Here is a 22,907-nt window from a genome sequence, read left to right as displayed (position 1 = left end):
CCTGCAGTTACTTCAAAATTAAAGTTTAAAATACTTGAATTGCTACGCTTTGGGGAAAAGCTATCTGACATGTATTAAAATACAGCGACTCTAGAATGTAGGCCTCAAAACTTTAAACAGCACAAGGGTAGTAAGATGGATTGTTGCACTGAGGTTTATTACATCATCGCTGACGCAGCAAACGCACTGGAAACCAAGTAAATATTTGTCATGGGGGGCATCTCCACCTGGAGAAAAAAGTGTGAAGCAGCTGGAGGTGTGACAACAGTGTCCACAAGGAGTCCCTCAGATGCAAGACAGGAGCCGAGAAAGGATCTCGTTTCTACCCAGCGTGGCCTGCTGGTGTTGGTACACTGGCAGGAAGCGGCAGGATGGAACCCAGCAGCTTGACATCATAGGCACAGGGGTGACGTGAGGGCCAGAATGACTACTCAAGTGCTCAAGGGGTGGTTCTGACTTTCCTCCTTTCACAAAACTTGTGAAACTGTCTATACGCACATGACAAAAGATCAAACTATTCAGAAGTCAATTTTCATAATTGATGAAATGTTATTAAAACTCTTCCCTCTAAAACGCTTTGGGCAAAGTTCTGCCAGTGAAATAAGCACCACCATTATGTCTAAGGGCATTTGTTCAGTGGAGGGCGGCAGCTGCGCAGCCTCTGGGAGCCCGTCCGTGGACACGAGACAAGTGCTAACTGGCTGAGGTAGACGCGGGTCGGACCCACACAAAGGTCTGAGTGACAGTGTGGTGTGACAAGACACGGGCACTGGTCATCTCCAGGGGCTGCACCAGAAGGCCATATTTTAAAAAAAAATCTTTTTATCAGAGTGTAGTTGCTATTAAAAGGCTTCTCTTTATAAGCCTCTCTGCCGTTTTGCATATGGCCATCAAGACACACTTTTATAGCTCAGTAATAACATTCATATAAAATTAGAAAACAGAATCTGAGTTTTTGTTGTACGATCTGATATTTTTCTCTACCCTCATTTACGACCTCAAAGACTCCAGGTGTGTGAAGGCCAACACCTTCTGGCAAAATCTGACATTAAATTCACCTGTGCCAGGGCTCAGCAGGGGCAGTCCTGGCCCGGGGGCTGCCAGGAACAATTCAAGCACCTGAGCTCCAGGATCAAAAGGCCAGGTGCCAGAGGGGCGCAGAGCGCTGAGGGTTATGAACCCACCTGAGGTGCCCCTGTTGACAGCCACCACACATCCCACTGATCCTCTAATGGCTTTGTATCGGAAAAGTGACTTCCCTGGTGGCTCAGATGGTAAAGGTCTGCCTACAATGCGGGAGACCCGGATTCGATCCCTGGGTCGTTAAGATCCCCTGGAGAAGAAAATAGGAACCCACTCCAGCACTGTTGCCTTGAAAATCCCATGGATGGAGGAACCTGGTAGGCTAGAGTCCATGGGGTCACAAAGAGTTGGACATGACTGACTTTATCGGAATTGGGGGCCATAAATGAGGTGTGTGAAGGCAGTGCCCCTCTCTAGGAAATGAGTCCACTCCCTCCCACATTGGCTCCCAGGGCCCAGCCCTTCCACCCATCTCCCCACCCCGCCTCTTTTTGCCTAAGTAGCTCCAGGGAGACTGGAATGGTCTCTGTCCACTGTACCCCCCAGTCCAGGCACCTTCCACAATCTCTTCACCAGCTCCCCCCCGAAGTAACCTCTATCCCCCAGCCTGAGCACCTCAGGTGCCTCCTCTGCCCATTTCCCCACCTCGAGGCTCAACAGGCCCCGTGACCAGAGCCATGGGAGCAGGAGGCAGCCAGTGCCAGGGGCTGGACTTGGGAAGCAAGGAAAGGCCGGGGTGGTGGGCCCCAGTCTGAAATGAGTGTCTTTATTGCTTGTACCGTACAAATACGAGGAGATGGGGACAGGCCAGTGGGGAGGAGGAAGAATTGTCAGATTAACGACAGACACACACAGGAAAAAAGAACCCACCCACCCAAACCCACCCCATAAGGTCTCTCTGTGAACTACCTACAGGAGGCAGGGTGGGGAGAGCAAAACCACAGAAACTAAAGTCCAAACACCCAGAGATGGCGGGGGGCAGGGGGGCAGGGCAACAAGTGGACTGCAGGCGTGGCTCCGCGGCTAGGCCAGCACCCCTCCCCTCGGGATGAAGTGCTTGGGCCAGGGGTGGGGCCCGGGCCCACTCAGGCCACACACACACTCACACACACACCCAACATCATGTGCGCACACACACACACACACCGCCGCCCCCTGCGCATCCGCACCCCAGATGCACAGGGACGCCCAGACACACACAGTCTGAGGCACACACGGGAGTGCCCACAGCACTGACATGTTCACCTTAAGGCTGCAGAACGCGGGCCCCGGAGAGGGGGCGAGCGTGAGGGGCCCCTCCCTCTGCACGCACCAGACCCCCGCCAACCCCTCTTCAACCCCAGTCGGCTGGGCGGGCCCAATACTGTCTCGGTGCTGGATGCCTAACAGCCGAGGCCGGCACCCCAGGCGGGGCCAGGCCCGGGCTCCAGCGGGAGGTAAGGCCAGCCGAAGGAAGCCCTAGTAAGGCACGGGGCTGGTGGGTGGGGAGGCGAGCCCCTTCGTGTTCCTCCTGCCTCATCCACAGGGTCAGGAGAGCAGCTGAGGGGGTGGGGAAGACAGGGCCAGGCGGCCGCGCCCACGCGGGTTCCCCGAGGGGAGCGCGGGCCGCCCATGCGAGGGAGCCTGGACCCCCATCCTGCACGCAGCCTCCACAGGCCCGTGCTGCTCCCGCGCCCCCGGTCCCTGGACATTATTGCTTTTTCACCCCCACGGGAGGAGGGGGTCGGACTGCCCCCCGCCAGGCCACTCGGAGCCTGACGACAGGGCCAGGAAGGCAGCCTCTGACAGGAGCAGCTGCGTGGAGGCGGGCTGCCCCGGCCCCGTGGCTCCACGCTTCGCCCCTCACTGGGGGCTTTATGTCTATTAAAAACCGGAAGCTCTCCCACTGCCCAAAGGCCTGGTCCTGGGCAGGCAGAGGAGAGGCGGCAGAGGAGAGGCTCCCGAGTCCTGGTCTGTAACAAAGGTGAGGGCAGGACGGGGTCCTGGAGACAGGGCCGCGAGGACCGCTGAAGTGAGTTTGGCAGAGGGTTAAGGGAAAAACTGGAAATGGGGGGAAGAAGATGAGGGATGGGGACACAAACAAAAAAGGCAAAATAAAAAGTTTAAAAAAAAAAAAAGAAAAAGCCCCTGGCGGTGATGGCAGCAGCCTGCGTGCGTCCCGTGGCGGTGGCGGGCGGCTGCTCACTCTCGGATGCTGGCCGAATAGGAGAACTGGGGGAAGTGCGTCCGCTGGTCCAGCTCCAGTGAGCCCAGGCTGTCATCTGCAGGGGTCGGTGGACGTAGATGGGGGAAAGCTGGCCGGGAGAGGGCCCGGGCCCCCTGGCCAGCCCCGGCAGGGCTGCAGCCACAGCGCAACCCCCAGAGACCGAGAACGGGGCCGTGGACCGAGGCTTAGTGGCCTCCCTCCCTCTCAGGCATGGCCTCACCCCCGGGCCAGGAACCCAGCCTGCTCACCCAGCCTCCCGAGCATCCCCCCAGCTTCTCTGACTCTGCTGCACCAGAGTCTTGCCCAGACCTCTGTGGTCGTCTCCTGCCCTGGGCACCACTCCCATCCTCAACCACCCTTCCTCCACACGAAGCCAAGCGGGGGGACCTTCCCAAGCCCTCTCTCCTCTGCTCAAATTCTTCCCTGGCTCATCCTTACTCCTCCAGGTGGCACCCAAGATTCTGCTCGCCCTTCCCTGCTCTATTCCGACCTCTGCAATGCTCCCATTTCTGGGAGTCCTGTGTGCCATTCATTTTGGCAAGAACTCAGCTGCCCTGTCTCCTTCTCCAGATGGCAGGTGTTCCCCCTGAGCTCCTCCAGACCTGTACTCCTAACACCATCGGCCCGATCACTCTGGGGTGTCACCCCACCTGGACTTTGAGTTCCTTGAGGGCAGGGCCCAGGGCCGTCTCATCACTGCTGTGTCTCCAGCACAGCCCAGCACTGGGGGGCGGCGGGGGTGGAGCAAGAACTCAAAACAGCTACAGAATCATTGGAACCATCCATGCAGCCCCAAAGCCCTGAGCAGTCAGGGAGACAACGGTGGGCACTGACCACTCCTCTAGGGTCTTCTGCCCAGACTCCCCCCTCTAAGTGCTGTAGCCACTGGTTCCTGGTGACCCTCGCCGGGTCCACAGGCAGGCCGACAGTGAAAGCCTTGGCAAGCTCACTGCAGGGTAATCTGCCCAGACACAGAGGGGGCCCTGTGAACTTCCTCCCGGAGAACTGGGTCAAGAGCAGACCCCCCAAGCCCCGCTTCCAAGCCAGGCCCACGGAAGTGGGGGCCTCCGACACTCACAGCGGTCCGGGGGCGTGACTGTGATGGACTGAGCGGTGAACTCGTCGTCAAAGTACCTTGTGTCGACCTCAGACGTGACCTGAGGCTTGAAGGGTGGCAGGAGCTATGGAGAAGAGGAGTCCAGCCTCAGGCCCCTGAGGAGCGGAGGCCTCGGCCCAGGTCACCCAGGAGAGGCTGGGCGCCCGTGGGGAGCAGGCAGGCAGTGGGGCTCACCTTCTTCTGGACCACGTCCTGCCAGTTGATACTGAGGAAGAACCTGTGCTCCATGACCTCCTTGGCATCGCTGGGCCCTCCGCCGAGCCTGGGCAGAGACAGCCATGAGCACCCGCCTCCCGGGGCAGCCGGGTCCTGGGAGACGGGCTTTCGGTGCGGGGCCTGATAACCTTTAATGACTCTACCTTCAACATCCCAGGACACTCCACCACCTCATGAGGAGGGGTTTGAGGCTCAGAGAGGGAGTCCCTGTGCCCAGGGTCAGAACCTGGAGATTCCAACCTGGCCCCAGGGACAGGGATGCAAGCTGAGAGGGTAGGCTCCGCAGACGGCGGCTCACATCTGGGCTCTGTCACCCTAGGCCAGGCACAGCCACCCTGTTCCTCATCGTCCCCGGGAAACAAGGCAGGGCAGGCAGAGCCTAAGGACAGGCTTGGCCAAGGGAGCGCCCGTAAGTGCCAGCCGTGGGGCCGATCAATCAACACACACCAAGCGTTCCACGGGCGCGTGCACCTGTGGACGCTGCCCCCTGCAGGCCGAGGGAAGTGGTGGCGCTGGGCTGGGCTGGGCAGGGCAGAGGCCAGCCCTCACCTCTGCTTAGGGTCCTTCTTAAGCAGCCCAGCTAGCAGGGACTTGGCCTCGGGGCTGAGTGTGCGCGGGAAGCGGATCTCCTCCATGAGGATGAGCTCGAAGAGGCGCTCGTGATCCTGGTTGTAGAAGGGCAGGCGGCCGCACATCATCTCGTACATGACCACGCCCAGCCCCCACCAGTCCACTGCCCGGCCATAGTCGTTGTCCTCCAGCACCTGAGCGGGGAGGGGCGATGAGGGACCACCGCAGGGGCCACGGCCCAGCCCTCAGGGGCCTGGGCTGCGGGCCCCCACCTCCCCTGCCTGCCAGCCCCAGACACCTCGGGCGCCAGGTACTCAGGGGTCCCGCAGAAGGTCTTCATGGTGGCCCCGTCGCTGATGCCCTCCTTGCACAGGCCGAAGTCGGTGATCTTGATGTGGCCGTCCTTGTCCAGCATGAGGTTTTCCAGCTGCAAGAAAAGTCAGTGTGACAGGGACATAGCATGTGTCTCAGGGTTTCCTCCTGCCCCTGAAACCCCACATGCCCCTGCCCTTCCCTGGGGTCCTGGGGGGAGGGGTCAGAGAGAAACCCGCCCCCCAACCAGGGGTCAGGCCCTCTGAGCTCGGGGGGAGGAGTCAGACCCAGCACCTCCCAGCCCCTGCCGCCCTCAGGGAGCCGGGAAGACAAGGGAGCCAGGTCCTGCCCGAGCGGCTTCCCCTACTGTGGGCGGTGGTGGTCACACTTGACGCGTGAGGAACACTGGACACTATCTTTCTAGAGTTTCCTGAGCGTAACACGAATGGGAACTTCCGTGGGCCTCTGTGCCACCAAGTCAGGAAACAAGCCCAGCAGCCCCAGGCGCCCCACTGTGTTATCAGCCGCCACCTCCTCCAACAGGAGCAGGGCTTCATCTCTGCGCTTCTCTTCACAGGGCTTCCCAGCTACGTGCACACTGTGAGTGATGCAGACTCATCTCCGCTGTTCTGGCGGACCCTCAGCCTTTGCCCGTGAGACGTGAGACCAGAGCCTGTCCTCCTGAACTGCTGTACAGATGGTGTGGGTCCACCACAATGTCTTCCATCCCCTCTCCAACAGTGGTCACCTGGGACGCTTCCGTCTGGGGTTAGTGTGCACAGAGCTGCTGGAGCATGTGTCCACACGGAGAGACACACAGACGCCGGTTCTGGCGCGTGCTCCCAGCGCAGAATGGCAGGCTCACAGCAGATGTGTGCACTGAGCACTGGTGGACTCTGCTGGGCCATCTTCTAAAGAGCCTGGACCAACTGACACCCTCTCACCATTGCTCCCAGGAGGCCTGGAAGGGCCCCATGCAGGCCACCTGCCCAAGACCACCATCTTGGGTCTGGGTGGGAGGCTCAGCACAGACCCTCCATGGAAGGGAAGCTCAGCAGATGGCGGGGGCGGCCCGGGCGTGGCCTGCTCACCTTGATGTCGCGGTACACCACGTCCCGCGAGTGCAGGTACTCCAGGGCTGAGACGATCTCCGCGCCGTAAAAGCGGGCCCGCTCCTCTGGGAAGACACGCTCCCGCGACAAGTGGAAGAAGAGCTGCCGGCGGAGGGAGGCGGGCGGGTGAGACCCCGGCCCGGGGTGGGGGATGGCGCCCGGCCCGGTGACACGGCGCTCCTGCCCCACCAACTGCAAGGGACGATGAGTACAGAAAAACTCACGGGAGCGACAGAGGAAGAAAAAATGAGCCAGGGATAAAGAGGGAAGGCCAGACAATAGGCGCCAAGCAGAGAGTCGGGGGGGTGGCCGCAGGAGCGGGCAGGGGAACGAGGGAGTGACAGCAAGGAGGCAGAGGAGCATGACTATGAGCAAGCGGCAACAAGCTGTGCAACGAGACCACACGGGAGATGACGCCCGTGAGCCACACCAGGCGGACAGAGAAGGGCGTGGAGGGACGAGGAGCGGGCGACAGCGGAGCACGGTGCGTGGCAGACGGCTCTCATCAGGAGACCTCACTGACAGCAGAGGACGGGACCCTGACCCGCAGACCCTCTCTCTGCAGCCTTTAAGGACGTCCTTGCGGCACCATCGGCCACCACCCCGCAGCCCTCTGGACCTGTCTGTATCCCGCCCACCACTCACTAAACGTGTGAACTCGGATGAGCCACTCGTCGTCTCTGAGCCTGTCTCCCCTGCCTCAGGGGGAGGGAGCGAAAGGAAACAGACAACAGTCCAGTACGTCTCCCTCTGCCCCCCACACCCAGGAGCAAGACAGCCAGGAGGGCAGGCTGGGGCTGGGGGCAGACCTCGCCACCGTTGGCGTACTCCATCACGAAGCACAGGCGGTCATGTGTCTGGAAGGCGTACTTCAGCGCCTGCGGGGAAGAAGGTGGCGGGCTCTCTGCTGGGTCCCAGGAGACAGGGGTGGTGCCGATTCTCTCTCCGCCCTCTCCCCGCAGCCCCGGCCAGGGTCAAGGGAATAACATGACTAGGGTTTAAATTGCATCTTCTCCTTTTGTGGGGAGTGAGGGAGCTCCTGGCTCTGACATCAGGGAAGGGGTTACAGGGCTCAGTGATCCTGTCCTCTGCCTCTAATTGAGCCTCCAAGAGACACAGCCAGGGCACAAGCTATGTTCTGAGCAACCACAGCTGTTTACGTCTCTCTTCCTCCCATTTTACAGTCCAGTGTTTTGAACTTAGGGGCTTCCCTGGTGGGTCAGCGGTAAAGAATCTGCCTGCAATGTAGGAGATGCAGGTTCAATCCCTGGGTGGGGGAAGATCCCCTGGAGAAGAGAATGGCAACCTACTCCAGTATTCTTGCCTGGAGAATCCCGTGGACAGAGGAGTGTTAAACTTACACACACACGCGAGGTTTGCTGGCTGGGTGTTAGCAGTGGCTTAGGAGCCAACTCCCCAGATAGCCTGGACAAGTGATTCCCCAACAAACAAGCAGTTCTCAAACTGTGCTGTAAGGAGCCCAACAAAGTTCCTCAGAGGACCCTTAGGTGACCCCCGGCTCAAGAAAACTCTACCGCTCCCTGTCTTCTACACTGAAGAACCTCACAAGGTTTCATCTGAACAAGTGCTTTGGTTCAGCAGGACACCTGAACAGCAAGTGAGCTACAGAAACGATCCGTAAACCATCTTCCACCTAGTCCATTCAGCTGACATCTGCTGGCCTTGACGGAGACTGCTGCCCAAGACATGTCTGTCTGCTCAGCCTAAGTGGACAGGCAGCACAGTGATGCTACGTCTGCTTCTAGGATTACTTTCTAAAACTCAACCCGCTGGACTCAGCGCCTCTAACCAATACAGAGAGAAGCCACGCTCTCCTGGGGCCGTTCCTTCATCTGGTGTCATCAGACGGTGGAGGGGCTGACATGAAGCCACCATCTATAAAGCAGCTGCCATCTATAAACCCTGCTGTCTCGGTTCAGGCCACCTGGGGAGCCCATACAGTGGCACCCCCACCACCAAGCCAGCACCAACCCATGCTCCACTGAGCCCGGGACGTGACTTCCCTGAGCTCTGTCCTAAGGGCGGCCTGAGGCCCCATGTGTGCGCCCTGCTTGAGACGGCATGTTACTCACGGTGAGGAACGGGTGCCTGGTGTTCTGCAGGACCCGGCTCTCGGTGACCGTGTGGGCGACTTCATCCTGCAAACAGAGGCTGGGTGAGGGGCTGGAGGGTGGCACCATGCCAGCCTCAAACCCCACTCCAGCCTGAGAAGATGGGGGGGTAACGGTAAGGTGAACTCCAACTCCGCTCCTAACCAACGCAGAGAACGTGAATCCTCACTCACACACCCCAGTGAAATACGGGACCCAGACAAGGCCACTCAGTGACTCGCTGTCAAAACCACCAGGTGAAAAGCTGAAGGAGACTTCTGACAAGGGAGGATCCCGCTGTCACCACCTGGACCCACGGGCCAAGTCTGACGTCTGCAGGTGAGGGAGCAGACACTGAGAGCCCTGAGGTGACGCCACAGGCCGTGGTGCTCCTATAAACGGTGGCGACCCTGTAAACATCCTTGAAGGACACAGATCTAGTCAGGACTCTAGGCTGTGAGCAATGATTCCCGGTGTGTGGTCCCTACACTGGCAGCATCGGTGTCACCTGGGAATTTTGGAAAACATAAATTATCAGGCCCCTCCTCGGACCCATGAATCAGAAACTCAGGGTGCAGGCCCAGTACCAGTGTCACAGCCCCCCACCCCAGACTCTAACAGGGGCTCAAATTTGGTATCTGAGTATGCCCAGAGAGCTGCGGTGCCCAGACACCTGCTCTCCTTCCACGGGGCAAGTCTGTCTCCAGGGATGCTGTGATAACATTGGTAACAATGCCTAAGATGTTTCTGACTCACAACTCAGGGGTGGAGGGCTGCCCTGGTAGGGGCCAGGATTGCAGGGGCACATCACACAGGGCACGTAACAGCCCCCCCGGCAGAGAATGGTCTGGTCTCAAATGTCACAGCTGACGCTGAGAAGCCCTGCCCTGCACCAATGACATTTAGGGCTTGTTCATTTTTGTTGGACATGATCACAGTACCACGATCACAGTCTTTAAAATCATCACCTGTTAAAGATACACACCTAAGCATGTATGGCTTGGAATCTCTGATGCCTAGAACACGCTTTAAGGTACTCCAGAACAAAAAGAGATGAGGGCAGAGCTAACGAAACGAGCCTGGCCAAATGGTAACGCTGCAGCAGGTGACTAGACGGGGCAACCCACTAGATTTTTCTTTAAAAATGTTTACGTATTTTAAGAGTTCCCTCGTTTAAAAACTTTAAATAAGAAAAAAGGAACAGAATTCCATTTCCAGCCCAGCCTCCTCCTGGGACACCCTGAGCCAAGCCCCTGCCCTAGTGGGCCCCCCAGGCCCTGCTGGTAGAGGCCCCTGTCAGACTCTCTCCTCCTTCCTCCTTGGTGTCCAGAGGGTGGGGGACTCAGCAGGCAGGGACCCACTCTCTGAGCCTCAGGCTCCCCTTCTCTGGGGCCCCACAGGACTAAGCAGTGGGTCTGGGGGTGGGGGACACAGCAGCAGACGCAGGAGGTGTCCCGCCTGGTGCATGCTCCCGACCACAGGCACGCTCCGGGCTGGGACCCACAGCAGCTGGCCCACAGCAGCCTGGCGAGGGCCTACCTTGGCGATGATCACCTCCTTTCGCAGGATCTTCATGGCGTAGTAGCGGCCGGTGGCCTTCTCCCGCACCAGGATGACCTTGCCAAAAGTGCCCTTGCCCAGGAGTTTGAGATAGTCGAAGTCATTCATGGTCTGCCCGGGATGGGGAGAGAGTCGGGCAGTCAGGGTTTGGCATGTGGCCCGTGGGAAGAAATTTTAACAAAGAGAAGAGAAAATTCAAAGGACACTGTTGCCAAAATGCACAGGCGGGAGCAGGGAGGCCCCAGGCAGCAACTGTTTGTTCTGAAGTGGCCTTCAGACTGAGGCTCTCCCACATTGGCTTTCCCAGGCACGGGGCCCTGGGGGGCTGGGCTAGGGCTCTGAGGTGGGGGCACAGGGGTCTTCATCACCACTCAGGATGAGGCTGCCCCGCATCCCATGGGCCCAGGGCAGTACTGGCCCATCTACCGCCTGAAATCACCACACCCACAGGGCAGTCAGGAGCTGTCCTGGCCGGGGCCCTGCGCTCTCAGTATGGATTCCAGTGGGGCAGAGCTGAGAGGAAAGCAGTGCTCACAGACTGGCAGGCCCCACCCTCCCTGCTCCGGCACTTACCACCTTGGCCCGTGCCTTGCTAACTGCCACCTCCATCTCCTCGGCTGCAGAAGAGTCGCTGGGGGAGCCACACTTGTAGTCCATGGGGTCCTCTCCTGGGCCCCGCTGCTTGAGGCTGTTGGCAACCATCTGGATGGCCCGCATCCACTCCTCCCTGTGTGAGGACGCGTCCGGGCAGCCATGAGTCCTGGGGTGCCTGGGCCTCAGGGCAGGAGGGGCTGAGTCCCACGAGCAAATGACTAAAACACCTTCCAGCATTCTGGGGAGATCTGCCTGACCAAGGGGAGCTGAACTGTTACAGGCCCCTCTGGCTGTGGCAGATCGGGGAGGGCAAGACTAGAATAAGAACAGAGACTATCTGTGTATCCAGCAGGGGCCTGACCCGAGGGCCACTTGAAATTGAGAAGCAATTACATGACTAGAGGGGAGACCGCCTTTCCTCACAGGCTCTGGGAAATAAACTGCCTTCCTGAGCCCTGAACCAGGGAGACAGTGCTCCTCTGAGGCCCTGGGAACGAATGACGAGCTCATGTGTACAAGTGACCAGCGTTTTGTAAAAGAAAACCAAGAACAGAAGGAAGCGTTCATTCACCAAAGAAGGTGGAGATCTTACAAGGCAAGAGCTGACCAACAGGACCCCCGGAGGTGCCTGTCTGGGGGTGGGCAGTTCAGGGGCCATCCTGCTGGGGCTGGGACCTGGGGTGGGGGGCAGGGGGAAAGATGCTGGCAAATAGGGAAGCAGGTCCCAGCAGAAGGGAGACAGGTTTAGAACAAAAAACTAGTTCTTTCACTCATGATTTAAACTCGCTGGCAAAAAAAATTTTTTTTGATACTCGCAACAGACTGGTCTGTAGAGAGGGGAAAATACACCTAGGAGAAATAAGTAAAAAAATATCTGCTGTGCTCAGTCGTGTCTAACTCTTTGTGATCCCATAGTCTATAGCCCACCAAGACTACTCTGTCCATGGGATTTTCCAGGCAAGAATACTGGAGTGGGTCACCGTTTCCTTCTCTAGGGAATCTTCCCAATCCAGGGAACGGACCCACGTCTCCTGCATTGGCAGGCAGATTCGTTCGTTACCACTGAGCCACCTGGGAAGCCCAAGTGAAAAAGACCACACACGAAAACGAAAAAAGCATGAGGCTAAACGACACTGACCTGTTTGGTCCCTCTAGTTTGGACCCACCACACAATTTTAGGGGTTTAGCCCAACATTTGGTGAGCCCCCTACGGATTCTGATCATGTCTGTAAAAGCCATGTGACTAGCTCCGGCTGAGCTCCTCGGTCTGCTGAGCAAAAGCGGCACCCAAGTCCCAGGACCCCAGTTCACACCCAGAAGCTCTGTCTCTCTCCTAGCCTCACTCACGACCTCACTTCCTAAGACAGTTAAGAGAGTTCCGGGAGCACGATTATCAGAGGCTGGCACAGAGGCCCTCCCCAAGCCCGAGAAGAGTCTGGGGGCCCCGGACGCCACACGTGTCTGCCCCACGAGGGCAGGGATTTGGGGCTGGTTGCAACCCGGCCCCCGGCGGGTACTCAGGAGACGTGGGGAATGGCTGAGCGAGGCAGCCAAAGCCCTGGGTGGCCCTAAGCCTGCTGCACACCCAGGCCAAGCGGCGTGAGCCCCCTTCCCGACCCAATACCTCAGGCGGGCATTTCTCAATGGGTTTCACCCAAGCCCTCCTTGGAACAAGTAATGGTACAAATCCCTGGCCCTACATTAATATTTCTGTTTCCAAAAACTGGGGGGAGGGGAGCATACCCAGGAACATGCTCTATCAGATCAGAACTGTCCTCTCAGAAATCTGAAAATGCTGACTTTGGGTATATGGCCATGGATTGAAAAAAAGAAAAATCACCCATGTCCTAAAATAGTTTGAATATACCAAAAAAAAAAAAAACGGCATAAACCTCACATGTAGAGACTGTGAGGGACTGCCACATGGAAAAAGCAATTTGCAGGCCAAGATGTGCATGTACCATGGTCTGTCTATAAGGGAGGAAGAGATGGTCCATCCTCAGGAGCCTGAATGGACAAGAGACAGAGCCTCCGCACTGCAGGCAGGGCACCAGAAGCAGGGGACGGCGGAGCTGGGGCTCAGGCAGCAGCCCGGGCCCAGGCAAGCCCCACCCCCCCAGCTCACCCCTCCTGAACACCCAGGCAGCACTGAGACGCCGGGGAGCTGCCATGTACAAAACCTGCACCCAGAGAAAGCTCTCGCCTCTAGGAAGGGGCTAAAGATTACACTGGAGGGGCCTGGACCCATCCCACCTGGAGCCGGAACCCACGGGGGTGCATACGGAGGCTGGTCGGGGGTGACTTTCCGCCGCCTGACATGCCCTGGATCTGGTTCCAACTGGACCGAGGTGGCAAGGTTGCAGCACTCAGAATTTCAGAGAAAAGGCAAGGGCCTCTATCCAGGATACTCCTCAAGGGTTTGCAACATGGTGTCTGGGGCAGAGGGGAGCTTCCTCCCCGGGCTGGGGCTGATGGGCCTTCCACCCCTCAAAGGAAAGCTCCCAGGGAAACGCAGAGGAAAATAATGGTTCCAGACATACCACCTCATTCCATGCTCCTTAAGAGGGCTGCAGAGGGAGCAGCCGTGTTCCTGATGGGAAACTGAGGTGCACAGAAGTGGGGTCTCTTGTGGGGGTTCCACAGTCAGGAGGCCGTAGCGCTGAGATCCACACTCGGCACTCCTCCAGGCCCTCCAACCCAGGGGAATGGTGCTGGGGGCACTCACGAGTGGGCTCAGGGACACCACCCTGCATGCACAGAGCCCAAGGGCACGGCAAAGGCAAGCTGCCTCTCAGGAGCCCTGACCCCACCATGTTTCTAGCTCACCTTCCGAGAGGACCCCCCTCACTAAACAACACAAGGGCCCTCCACCTGCTTGCTCCCAGAGCTGCTGAAGTGCTTCATGTGAAGTAACTCCTTGAGTCTTCCCTGCATACCTCTGAAGGAGGTGCTATTATTCACATCTTCTTACAAACAAGGAGACCGATGCACTGAGGGGCTGACAGTTACCCAGTGGCAGTCAGCAAGCAGAGGCCCAGGGACACAAACCCAGCCAGGCTCCGCAGGGCGGTGTCAGGCAGGGGGAGCTGGGTCTGACCTCACCCCACTGCCAAATGGCGGTGGGACTCTGGGCGGCCTCACTTCTAGGACCTCCGTCTGCCCCCCACGTTCCCTGGGCCCAATAACATGGCTAAGAGCACAGACTCTGGAGCTGGAAGGCCTGGAGGGAATCCGGGCTCTGCCCCTTCCTGAGGCAACCACAGGCGGGCCACCTGACTTTCCAAGGGCTGTCCAAGGAAGCAATGAGACACCAACATCAAGTGCTCAGGACAGAGCGAACACCTCAAAGGGTTGTGAGGAGTCACACAGCCAGTCCCTCCTGAATGGCTTCTGTGTGCCAAGCCTTCTTCTAGGCACTGGGGGTGCAGCAGGAAACCAGCCCCATTGGAGCTCCAGGCCTAACATGCAAGACATCTGTGTCAAGGCTCCAAGGCAGGGGCCAGAGTAGAAGCCCCTGCTCAGAGGGTGGTCTGGGAAGGCCTCTCCAAGGAGGTGGCACATAAGTCAGGACCTGGAGGACCTCCCCAGCACGTGGGGCCTCCCTAGGGCCAAGAGGAGGCACTTGGCTGTGAAGTAAGTGAAACAGACGGGAGGAGGCAGCCCTGTGAAGTGTCAGGAGGGAAAAGAATCCAGGCAGAGTAACCAGCATGGCAGAGGCCCTGAGGAGGGGGCCTGGGGTGTCTGTGGAAGGCCCAGCAGGTGCCAGCCTGGCTGGAGCCAACAGACAGAGAAGAATGGAAGGGATGAGAGCAGGAGGGAGGCCCCGGCGTGAAGGAGTTAAGTCTTGATCCTTCACATCACAGAAGTCCTGGAAGGGTCTATCAGGGCTGACACGACCTGACTTTTCTTCTCTAAGTCAGCAGCTGCTGTGTGGAGTATAGGCTGAGAGTCTCAAGAGGAAGCACAAGTCTAGTCCCACGGCAAGAGGAGAGGGTGGCAGACGATTCGGAGGTGAGGAAAGGAAGGTGGCATGACTCTACGGGCCCCCCGAGCCAAGAAACTTCCACATCCTCCTAGTTCCATCATCACTGAACCCCACCAGGACAGCGGCACAGTGGCTGGTCTGACTGCAGATCCTGGGCCCCAGCCCTGGGCCACCCGGTTGAGCAAATGAACTGCATCCTAGAGGGAAGGCCAGTGGCCTGGAGGTGACAGGGCTGTCCTCGTCACAGTCTCGGAAAGAACAGCTGACTGCTGGTCTGACGCCAGATGGGGCCCTCTCCCCTAACTAGGGTCCTCCTCTGAACCAGAGGGGTGTTCACTGCTGGAGGCATCTGGGGTCCCCGTCTGCTCAGACACTCTCAGATGGGCTGCCTTGGCTGATTCAGGCCCAGCCCTGCTTGGTAGGGCAAACACAGGCCCTTCAGATCTTCTTTTATTCTGTACCTCTCTGGGCTTTGGTCTCACCATCATTATGTCTATTTAGCAGGTGAGGAACTCCTGCCTAGAAATGTAGTGAGGATGAATGAATTAATACATGTGAAGACCTTAGAACAGGGTCTGGCTCAACAGAGCATTAGTCCTAACTGTTCTTTTATTCATTTGACAAATATTTACTGAACACCTAGTTATGTTCCTGGCACAAATAAACAAACAAAATGTCACACCAGGTAGGACATGTGCTATGAAGACAAAGCAGGCTAAGGTAACAGTTGTGGAAGGCAGGCAGGACCCTCCAAGAAGGTGGCATCTGAGCAGAGACAACACAAAGTTAAAAGCAGAAATATAATGACATCTGGGGGAAGAGGATTCCAAGCAAAGGAAACAGCAAGTGCAAAGGTCCTGAGGTAGGAAGTGTGCCTGGCATGTTTAAGGAGCAGCATGGAGGCCATGGTGGTTAAAGTGAGGGAACTGGTGGCAAGAAAGTATTCTGAGGCCAGATCATGCAGGTCTTTGTAGAATAGGGCATCGACTTTGGAGTTTACTCCAAGTGAGACCAAGAGCCTCGGAACTCCAAACAGAGAAACTGCATGGTAAGATTTCCATTAAAAAAGATCACACTAATCACACTAATGTGATGCCCTGTTAAATATTCCTGCCAAGACCAGCTCCTGGAACGAGCTGAAGAGTAAATATTTTAGGCCTTGCAGGTCACACAGTCTCTGTTACAACTCGGTCACTGCTCAATTCTGCCACAGGACAGCAAAGAGCAGTCACAGACCATTGGTAAGTGAATAGGCATGGTGTTCCAATAAAACTTTATTTATAAAAATGGGAGGCCGAGCCACAGTTTGCCAACCTTAATTCAGACCTAATTTCCGGTTTACAGGAAAGACAGGCACAGAAGAACAAAGAAAACAGTGCCAAAAGACAATAATACGACGCATCCGCAGTACAGGGCACCCTACGGGACCACCAGTCTGGCTTGTCAAAAAAGAAAAAAAATCAGTGTCATGGCGGGGGAAGAGACACAAAGGTTAAACTAGATTAAAACAGGACACAGACAGCATGTACCTTGGTTTATCAAATCCCGGTCTGAAAAACAACATTTTGAGGACAACTGGGGAAATTTAACTATGGCTCAGACCTGGAGAGGACGTTAGTAAATATTAATATTATAAATAATCATCTCTGGTGTGATAAGGGCACCAAGATTCTATAGAAGAAGCTCCTTATTCTTAGGAGATGCCTGCTGATGTAGTAAGGAGGAAAGTGTCACAAAGTATGAACAGAAGTTCAAGATTCAGCATAAAATACAGCCAGATGAGGCCAACATGGCACATGCTCAACTGCTGAACCTAAGTACAGGGTATCTAGTTGTTCATTTACGACAGTGGTCTTTCAACTGTTCCATCCGCCTGAAACAACAAGTCATGGCAGGGAAGAGGGGAATCGCTCCAGCTGCCCTGGGGAGAGCCCACTGCAGGAGGAAGCGAGCAGGTTGCTGCAGAGGCGACCGGTCACCGGGGTGGCCCCGTCGGCCCCCACCCCACCCCCGCTCCTCAGGCTCAGGCCTGGCAGGGCAGCGAGGACAGTCACGAGCAGAGCAGCCTTCCTCTCCTGGGTTTCTGGCCCGCGCCTTCCCTAGGGTTAAGGTCAGGAATCTGGGGTCTGGTCTCAGAGCAATCCCATCAGATTTCTCTCCAGTGGCAGCAGCAGGTACTAAGAAAAGGAGGAAAGTGGGGGCTCTCCAGTCCCTACGGTCTTGGTAAAGGGATTCTTCCCCACGCCAAAGAGCATGGCATTACGAAAATGGAAACTAGAGCAGGTCTCTTGCTACTAAAACTCTGCCGGCTCCCCACGGCTCCTGCTCCCGGCTTGCAAAGTGTGTGCCAGGTACTGCTGAGTCCAGGGCTTCCTGTTTATCATCCCCCTGAATCTTTCAGCAACCCTGTGACAAACCCCAACTGATTCACTGCTTGCCAAGCCCTGTGGGGACCTCCATCTGGAGCCCAGGCGCCGGCTGAGCTCGCCAGCTTCAAGGCCTCCGCTTCCCCTCTTCCAAGACCCCTAGCCCTTGATTCTTTAGTCATGCAGAACGCTCTGCAGTCCCTGGGATGACAGGTTGCCTCACATCCAGGCTTTTTCATAGGCTGGTCCCTTTTCCCGAAGCCACCTTCTTCCTATCTCCATGGCTGACTCCTCCCCCATTCCTCAAAACTCAGCCCAACGCCTAGACCCTATGCATCTTCTGATCCCAATTGACTTTTACTGGCAGGCCGTGTTTCCTGTGCCCAGTTTTCATCTGAGTAATATCTCAGGGCGACTAAGATGACCATTCTGTTCCCCATACTGGAGCAAGTATATTTTCAACCTTGGGAAGCTTTGCAATGACACAGTTTAGATTACAGTAGCATGTCTTTTTGCTCTAGAAATGCACTGCCCACAAGGGCAGCCACTAGCCCCAGGTGGCTATTTAAACTTAAATTAACTAAATAAAATACAAAATTCTGTTTCTCAGCTTCATGAGCCACATTTCACATGCTCAGCAGGCACACGTGACTAGTGGCTACCCTGCTGGACACTACATTTCTGCCATGGCAGAAGCTTCTCTTGGACAGCACTGATTTAGGGTGCCCCAGAGGATCAGCTGAATTCTCACCCCAAAGACAAGCTAAAAAAAATGTTTCTCGAAATGAAGGCCACAAGGGTTCAAACCCTGGTCAGGGAATGAAGATCCCACATGCCACAAAGCACAGCCAAAAAAAGGAAAAAAAATCTATCAAAGTGAAGGCCGAAGGGACAACATGAGGGAAAAATATTTGCCACTCGTTACAAAGGGCTAAGCTCTCTAATATATAAAGAGCTTTCAGAGATAAATAAGCAAAAGACCAAGTACCCCAAAGAAAACCAGACAAAGGACATAAACAGACAATTCAGAAACAGAAACTCACATGGCCCTTGAACACATAACACATAGGGGGACACACTCACCAAACGTTTGCTAAAAAGTTGAACGTTTGAAAACACAGGGTGTGAGAACCCTTAGACATAGGCATAACCCTCTTAGAATTAGAATTCTATTACGCCTAATACCAACAGAATTGGTAATAAAAATTACCAATGCATATTCCCTGTGACCCAGCAATTCCACATCTAAGAATCCACCTCACAGATTTACCTGCAAGTATGTCAAACAATGTAACCACAGGCTGTTTCACTGTGGCATCGCTTCTCCCATCCAAGTACTAACCAGGCCCGACCCTGCTTAGCTTCTGAGATTAGACGAGACCGGACGTGTTCAGGGTGGTATGGCCGTAGACTGTGGCACTGCTTCTAATGAGCCCAAAAGGTTGAAATAGCCCCAATCACTATTAATAAAGAACTGCTCAACTCAGGGACACAGATGTGCACCTGTTAAAAAGAAAAATGCAGCCGCAGCATCTCTATCTATGCACAGCAGCAGAGAGAGTCCCCAAGATACATTAAATAAAACAACTGTTTGAGCACGGTGCCTGCTTTTGTATAAAAAGGAAAAACAAGAGGAGCAGGCCACAAAAGTGTTATCTGAACGAGCCTATCCATACTCTCTGAGAAGCAGCTCCTGCAGGACACGCAAAAACAGCAGTCAGCTTGGGGCTGGGGGACATGGCATGCGGGGCTGAAGTGAGTGAAGCTTTCACTAGACACCACCTCGTGCTGTTCTGCATTTGTGAACTAGGTGAAGCTGCTATCTCTTCTGATTAATAAGTTGATCTTTTAAAAACGGAATCTCTGGACCACCTGCCTCTATATCAATGGAGATGCTCATTAAAAAGGCAGCTCCCTGGCCCTTCGCAGGTCTCTGGATAAGCAGAGGCCCTAAAGAGGCCCAGAGCACCTCACTGCTAACAAACTGTCGTGATTCCAGCACACCCTCCCGTCTGAGGACACAGAACGGGGAGAACCCCTGCTCCTCCTAGCTCGCACAAGGGCTGAGATGGGAAACTCCTAGGCAGGGGCTCAGGGGAATCTGTCCCTCTGCACTCCTCGCCTCACACTGAGCCCGGCCCCTCCCAGAGGGCAGCTGTGCTGAAGCCCTGACTTGCCTCTCGTCTGGGGAGTCGACATGGAAGGTCCTTTCGATGACTGTGGTCCACTGCAGACAGCGAATGACGAAGGTATTGGGTCGCGGTCTCTCGGTCTTCATCAGCTGGCATTCTGCAGAAGAGGGGTGTGAGCAGAGAGTGTGACGGGGAGCCTGCGCTCCCCAAGTCACCCCCCATGTGCCAGCCCCGTGACACTACTGACCAAGACAGCCTGTCCCTATAGGTCCAGTGTGTGTGTGTGGAAGGGGGACAGCCCACCCAGCAGCAACTGCTCAGTGGTCAGGGCTGTGATGGGGGATGGAGGGGCATCCAAAGAGGCAGCCAACCCCGTCCAGGGGCTCGGAAGGCTTTCCCAGAGGAAGGGCATCCCTATACTGAGCTCTAAAGGCAGAAGATGGCATTGGGCACAGAAGCCTAGAGGTGAGAGAGGGCCCAGTGCACTTAGGGAAGAGCAAATTCCGTGTGAGGAGGAGAGAAGGGAGAGACAGGCTGGAGAGGTGAGCAGGGACCAGCCTGCAGGGCTCGGGGGCATGGCAACAAACCTGGACTGTGTCCTAAGGGAGCAGGAAGAGACAAGAACAGACTTAAACAGACCCCTCTGGTTGTTGTGCAGAGGTGAGAGAGAAGGGAGGCTGGAAGCCCAGGGAGGGCATGGAGCCATCCAGAGTAGGGGAGGGGAGGGAAGGCACGCAGACCACAGGGCCAGAGTAGGGTGTGTAGAAGCATCTGGGTCGCCGCCCTGGCCTGAAGATGACAGGCAATAAGGCCCTCCCGGAGGAGGGCTGGGGATAGGGAGTTGAGGCGAGGGAGAAGTTCAGGGAGGGAGAGGGAACTCAAAGGATGGTATGGCTCACGGAGGGGATCTCACGGTGGGACAGTCAAGAATACTCAAGGAGAAATATGCAGAAAAGCAGCTCAGGCCAGCTGGGGAGTTCGGGAGGGCAGCCGGGGCCAGGGACGGCTGTGTCAGGGTCACCAGCACATGGGAAAGCCACCAAGGCAGGGCTTTAAACAGGACGGAGAGGGGTGTGGGGCTGGATTCCAGAAAGAGCAGGTCGGCTGCTCGAGAGGCGAGGCTGGGGACGAGGCTGGAGCAGAGTTGGTGGGGCGAGGACCGTGTCTGGGCTACATAGTGGCAGTAGAGATGAGTGACTTTGAAACGTTCTTAAGGGGTGTGACAAGAACATGGTGACTCATCAGGTCAGCGGGGAGGGAAGGTGGTGGCGGGAGGAGGGCAGGTGGTGGCGGGGGGAGGGCAGATTCTCTGAGGCCCAGGCAGGGGTTCTGCACGGGCCAGGCTTTCACTGGTCAGCTTCCAGCTAGAAGGCTCTGCCTCAGGTACCACAGAGGGGCCAGAAGGCTGCAAAGTGCCCCAGCTCCTTTCCTCCTCCTGCTCTCCACTAGGGATCAACACAGCCCCCAAGCCCAGGAAACAGAGAGGTGGAACAGGAGAGGGTGGAAAACAGACCTGGGGGCACACAGACCCCAGAGAGGCCTACAGCCTAGAACCAACCTGCCCCATGTGCCCCCAAGACGCACCTGCGACAGAGAAGTTGTTTAAGGGGGGCAGGGTCTGGTCAGGGGCCTCAGGCCGCTCCTTATAGCCAATGAAGGAGCCGTCGCTCTTCAGCAGGAAGTACCGGGGCCGCCAGGTCTTGATATATTCACCTGAACAGGCAGGACGGGAGGGAGAGAGGTCAGGGTAGCCAGCCCCATGGGGCAGTGCCTGGCAAGGGGCCCCACACTGGGAGGGGGATGGACAAGAGGGTGAGGAGTGTGCTTCTCCCGGAGAAACCCTCCAGGAGGCCCCAGCTGATGCAGGCTGGGTGCTGGGCTGGGCCCAGTGATCCAGAGGTCACGCCTGGCAGGAAGGCGCCGCACCGCCCCGGGGCACCAGCTGCCTCACAGTATGGCCAGCAGTGAGCCATCCTTGCCAGCGCATGGCCCAGTCCCAGGGGAGGCCTAGGCTTCTAACATACATGCCTTGTGGCCCTGGAGGGCCAAATCCCATGGGCGGGTATTCACTCTACAGCTGTGCGGGGAATCAAATGTCAGAACACTGTGCCAGGCTGGGCATCACTGTTGCTGTGCCCTCCGTGTGCGCCTTGACGCCCTCCATTTGTTCTAACCATGAATAGCCAAGCACCCCGTGTACGTACGTATGTGCGAACACACACACACTCCTCAGAGGGGTGGCTAAGGACTAAAAAGGAATGATGAAACACATATCCACACAAAAACTTATAAAAATACCCATAGCAACATTATTCATAATAGTAAAGAGCAGAATCTCCAAAGTGCATCCACTAACAAATGTATAAACGAAATGCGGCATATCCGTATGATGGAATACTAGTACTACTTGGTCATTAAAAGAAATGAAGTATTGGGAATTCCCTGCCGGTCCAGTGGTTAGGGCTCTGCACTTCCAATGCAGAGGGTGAGGGTTCGACCCCTTGTCGGGGAACTGAAATCCAATATGCGATGCAATGTGGCCAAAAATATACATGAAGTATTAATACACGCTACACGGTGGATGAGCCATAACCTACACACTACAAGGTGGATGAGCTATAACTTAACGTGAACTGAAAAAGCTTGTCACAAAAGACCACAAATTGTATGATTTTATCTATATAAAATGTCCAGAACAGGGAAACTCCTAAAGATGAAAACCTGCTTAGTGGGCCTAGGGCTGAGGAGGGGGCGAGTCTGGGCGGGGACTGGAGGGTCCCTTTTTAGGGTAGTGAGAATGTTTGGAAGTTGACTGTGGTGATGGCGTCATAGCTCTAAATACACTCAAGGCCCCAAGTGGCTGAACTGTATGGTATGTGAACTGTGCCTCAAGCTGTTTAAAAAGAGAGAGATGGCAAATACAAAGCAAACACAAAGCACCCAGCCTAGCTAGGGACCAGCACACCAATAAATCAACGAATGCTCTTTACCATCAGCCCACCGGGCAAGCGAAGAGTGTGTGCATCGTAACTGGGGTGGCAGGGCGGGCTCCGGTAAGCCACCACCAGAAGCCAGGGTGGGCTTCTCTAAGTCTGTGTTTCCTCTCATGACAAGTACATCCAGTAATTAACGATGATGAGATAATACCACAGGGTACTATGTGCCTGCCAGGCAGCAGCCTAAGTTTCTTAGAGGCTTTAACTTGCTGAATTCTTTCGAATGTCAATACTAAATGATTCGATGTATGTAAAGTTCAAAAACTAGCAAAACCACAAATCTGACAGCACCATAAAAGGATCATATACCATGACCAAGTGGGTTTTATCTCAGGACTGCAAGGGTAGTTGAAAAATATGAAAAGCAATCAATGTCATATACCTCAACAGAATGAAAGGGGGAAAAAAGAAACATAAGGTCATCCAGATTGACGCAGAAAAAGTGTCTGACAAAATCCAGCACTCTTTCATGATAAAAATACTCAGTAAGCTAGGAAGAGAAGGGGGAATCTCCTTCACAAGATAAAGGGCATCTATGAAAACCCCC

General features: G+C 55.9%; 1 protein-coding gene across 4 annotated transcripts in view; it reads right to left on the bottom strand.

The window, feature by feature from the left end:
- Positions 1-138: 138 nt before the first annotated feature.
- Positions 139-22,907, bottom strand: part of AKT2 (AKT serine/threonine kinase 2) — a 48,917-nt gene continuing 26,148 nt past the window's right edge. For all 4 annotated transcript variants that reach the window (XM_055412152.2, XM_055412153.2, XM_055412155.2 and 1 more), the window contains exons 3-14: positions 20,949-21,077; positions 19,406-19,521; positions 10,861-11,010; positions 10,267-10,398; positions 8,710-8,775; positions 7,426-7,494; positions 6,596-6,718; positions 5,491-5,619; positions 5,172-5,386; positions 4,581-4,668; positions 4,368-4,470; positions 139-3,344 (exon numbers count right to left, since the gene is read on the bottom strand). In XM_055412152.2, coding sequence (XP_055268127.1) covers positions 3,265-3,344; positions 4,368-4,470; positions 4,581-4,668; positions 5,172-5,386; positions 5,491-5,619; positions 6,596-6,718; positions 7,426-7,494; positions 8,710-8,775; positions 10,267-10,398; positions 10,861-11,010; positions 19,406-19,521; positions 20,949-21,077 — 1,400 coding nt within the window. In that variant the 3' untranslated portion in view covers positions 139-3,264. The remainder of the gene's footprint in view (positions 3,345-4,367; positions 4,471-4,580; positions 4,669-5,171; positions 5,387-5,490; positions 5,620-6,595; positions 6,719-7,425; positions 7,495-8,709; positions 8,776-10,266; positions 10,399-10,860; positions 11,011-19,405; positions 19,522-20,948; positions 21,078-22,907) is intronic.

Source organism: Moschus berezovskii, chromosome 22, assembly GCF_049115385.1.
Source record: "Moschus berezovskii isolate FMDL1 chromosome 22, NW_MosBer_1.0, whole genome shotgun sequence".
Taxonomy (NCBI): Eukaryota; Metazoa; Chordata; class Mammalia; order Artiodactyla; family Moschidae; genus Moschus; species Moschus berezovskii.
This window is presented reverse-complemented; position numbering and strand designations above follow the sequence as displayed.